At 30.8% G+C, this 3,355-nt stretch overlaps 1 protein-coding gene across 4 annotated transcripts; it reads right to left on the bottom strand.

The window, feature by feature from the left end:
- Positions 1-662: 662 nt before the first annotated feature.
- LOC112716141 (uncharacterized) lies at positions 663-2,940 on the bottom strand. Of its 4 annotated transcripts, XR_003160186.3 has the most exons (5): positions 2,670-2,940; positions 2,433-2,572; positions 2,029-2,203; positions 1,804-1,922; positions 663-1,118 (listed from the first exon to the last, which is right to left on the bottom strand). XR_003160186.3 is itself a non-coding variant. In XM_025768006.3 (4 exons), the coding sequence occupies exons 2-4, from the start codon at positions 2,567-2,569 to the stop codon at positions 979-981; spliced, it is 330 nt and encodes a 109-aa protein (XP_025623791.1). In that variant the 5' UTR covers positions 2,570-2,572; positions 2,670-2,938; the 3' UTR covers positions 663-978. The 4 variants fall into 4 exon arrangements, 1 of the variants encoding a protein (XP_025623791.1); XR_011866828.1 differs by having other exon boundaries at positions 2,029-2,572; XR_011866829.1 differs by having other exon boundaries at positions 2,499-2,939.
- Between the last annotated feature and the right edge of the window lie 415 nt (positions 2,941-3,355).

Here is a 3,355-nt window from a genome sequence, read left to right as displayed (position 1 = left end):
TTTATATTTATAAAAATTATTATAGAATGTAGCGGTTTATTACAATATACACGTAATTCATTACAAGATGTAGTAGTAAATTACGTTAAATTGTGTGCAAAGTAAAAACTACTCCAGTCATAGTTTCTGAAAGGTTTAATTATTCTGCAGGTCCTTATAGTTTCACCGAATTTTCAATTAGGTCCCTATAATTTTTTTCCTTTTAATTGGGTCCTTATACATTATTTTTTTTTTTAATTTAGTCCATGTTAACGTTAAACGTCAAAAAAATGTTAGTGAATAGTAAAATTACTTGTATACCCTTAGGGACCTAATTAAAAAGAAAAAATCATAAGGACCTAATTGAAAATTCGATAAAACTATAAATATTCAATGAAAGATATTCCTATAATCCCTATCAAATAATTTTAGGACATAAAAGATATTTCTATAATCCATTTTATTTTGTCACCATCATCCTTTTGCTTATTTATATACAAATTGTACTAGATACCTTCTCTTTTTTTTAACTTCCAAAATACCTTATCTTAAGAACATACAAAAAAAAGGAATGGCTAAAATGAAACAAAAATAATAGTAATAAGTATATATAAAATTCAGTTTCTATTATTCAAGTATACTCATTATGATCATGTAACATTTTATATTTGTGTGGATTCATAGAATATAATTTGTATTTTTATCATATCATGGTACACCATAGACCATCACAAGACTATGTAATTTGTGTTATGAAATTTGAAATCTAAGAATGAAAACCACAGAGAATGTAGTTTCAATGTAATACAGATAAGCTGGAATCATGTTGCAGCCTCCCACTCTCTGATCAACAATAACATTGAATTGGCCAGCGGCAAACCCTTAAATGGAGCTCAGTACCGCGACGGATTAGTCCTTGACCTGCCGGGTTGGGGGATACCGTGGGAAACCAAAAAAAAAAAAAAAAAAAAAAAACAATAACATTGATACTGCCGGTTTTCAAACCGAGAAAGATTCTGAAATAGCAGACTTGAGTTCATCAGGTGTCCCAACAAGATATCCCTTTCTACCAAAATCAGTTCTTGTGTTGCAGCCTCTCGCTCTCTTTGGAGGTTCTCCAGTCACCACCATATACACCTCTATTATTGAAAACAATCAGTACCACATGTAATTAGTATCAAACTAATGTCGGAATTGAAAAAAGAAAAAAAGATTAATCATCACACAATTACAAGAGTAATTTATTACATATAAAAGCAAATATATGCAACCATATATGATCATATCAACATAACGAAAGAACTTCCATATGACATATGGTAACAAGAACCATTGATAGAGTAATAACTAAAATGATTTACAAAAACTAATTTCTATATAGTTCCTCAAACAAGAGAACCAATTTGATTGACAAAATTCCAAAAACAAGTATATTGAAGGCATGAATTTTTTCTATGTTTAGGATAGAACAAGCAATACATATTTTCTCAAGTATCAACAAAAGACAAGATATATAAGGCAACAGTCCAGAATTTTTTCTACACATTCTTGAATTAAACCATGTAAAAAAGTATCAATAGTCACCTATTCATTTATAATTTAGTTTTCAGAAGAAGGAACTCTTACAAATAATCCCGACAAATTCAGGATGATAAACAAGAGAAAAAGAAAATTCAATTTCATAATCAACATCATCACATCAACAACAATCAACAATAAACAAAATTCATAATCAATAAAACCATTTCATACATCAATTCATCAATTAACAAAACCCTGCTAAAATATCCAGAGTCATCTCAATTTTTGGCTTATCTTGCTCACTTTGATATAGTTTTATAGAATGCCCATTAGAGGAACTCTTGATTTCTTTTTCTTTCTTTTTCTTTTTCAAATTTTTAACATCTCCAACATCTTTCTTTTTGTCCGATAGAGCTGCTTCCCTGTTTCATTGAAACAAAATCATAAATAAATTAAAAAACTTAAAAAACACTAAAACAGAGAAAACAAGCATGCATACAAACTATAATTTAGAATTAGTGATATCACCTATTGTGTCTGGCTATCTTGAAGGATATTGTTAATTTCCAAAGCTGTTTGAATAATACTATTACCATCACCATCATCATCTGACTCTACCAAATGATACTTCTTTTTAAGCCATCCATGTTTGTTTTTCTTACCTTCTGGTTTGATATCATCAGAAACATAAACAAGTACCTACCTATCATTTGTGAATATCAAAAGACATTGAAAAAATTGTAAAGGTAATGAAAGGCAAAAAGATATTATTTTGACTTTGTTTATATTTAAAGTCTTTTGATTTAAAAGTGCCTCAAAACATGCTTCAAATTCCATTAAAAGTACTCTACAATTGCAATAATTAATATCTTTTCCAAGAAAAATTATACAAGATCAAGTGGAAAAGTCTCAAATAAAACCGGAACACACACAAGCAAGATAGGAGAGGGATGAACATTGAATGTGCCTTCATTAGAAATAGAAATTTGCGGGAAAACCTCTGGAATAGGATTATCATCAATAAAACGATCTTCCAAATCATCTTCATCGCTGCAATCTGACCTCTCATTCTCTGTGTCAACAATATTCACTCTGAATGACTCTCTGTCCATTATAGCTGAGGAAACAAATACCATTTTAAAACAAAAGGAAAAAAGAAAGGCAAATACAGTTGGAGATTGAAGGATATGAAGAGGGAACGGCGAGGCACGGTGAGGGAACGCGACAGAACCCACGGACAAACTGTGTTGAGCAGACAGATGGACAGCGCAGAGCAGACCAAAAGCGACGAAGGACCACCAACCGACGAATGGTCAGCTGCTACGGACGACGATGCAGATGGACGATGATACCAATGAACGAAGGAGAAACGCCACCGAACAGGAACTTCAGAGAACAAGTTAGGGTTGGATAGGTTCTCTCACTTTGGACAAAATATCAAGGGTTAGTTTTGGTATTTTAAAAAAAAAGCGTGGTTAATTAATTATTCTAATTTAATTACGAGAATATTCGATTTTTTAACAGAATATTCTGTTATCTTAAACGGTTTTGCCACGGCAGGGACTAAATTGAAAAAAAATTTAACGTATAAAGACTCAATTGAAAAGAAAAAAAATATAAAGACCTAATTAAAATTTTGGTAAAATTATAGGAATCTGCGGAGTAATTAAACCTTTCTGAAAAAAAAAACTGGGGCATGCATACAAGCTAAGGTCCAACGGTTTATATGAAAAACAGGAATAATGTAATTTGCTACATCCTATAACGAATTATGTGTACATAAAATTATGTTATATATAACAAATTATGTGTACGTAAAATTATGTTATATATAGATATAGAAATACGATGAAGA

Source organism: Arachis hypogaea, chromosome 10, assembly GCF_003086295.3.
Source record: "Arachis hypogaea cultivar Tifrunner chromosome 10, arahy.Tifrunner.gnm2.J5K5, whole genome shotgun sequence".
Lineage (NCBI taxonomy): Eukaryota > Viridiplantae > Streptophyta > Magnoliopsida > Fabales > Fabaceae > Arachis > Arachis hypogaea.
The sequence above is the reverse complement of the archived record's forward strand: the minus strand, read 5'-3'. Positions and strand labels throughout refer to the sequence as shown.

Coding starts and splice junctions, on each gene's coding strand:
- LOC112716141 (XM_025768006.3), bottom strand. CDS start 2,569: ATGAGAGGTCAGATTGCAGCGATGAAGATGATTTGGAAGATCGTTTTA. Junction 1,923..2,498: donor ATGATAATCCTATTCCAGAG/GTTTTCCCGCAA, acceptor TCAATGAAACAG/GGAAGCAGCTCTATCGGACA. Junction 1,119..1,803: donor TTCTATAAAACTATATCAAA/GTGAGCAAGATA, acceptor TTTCAATAATAG/AGGTGTATATGGTGGTGACT.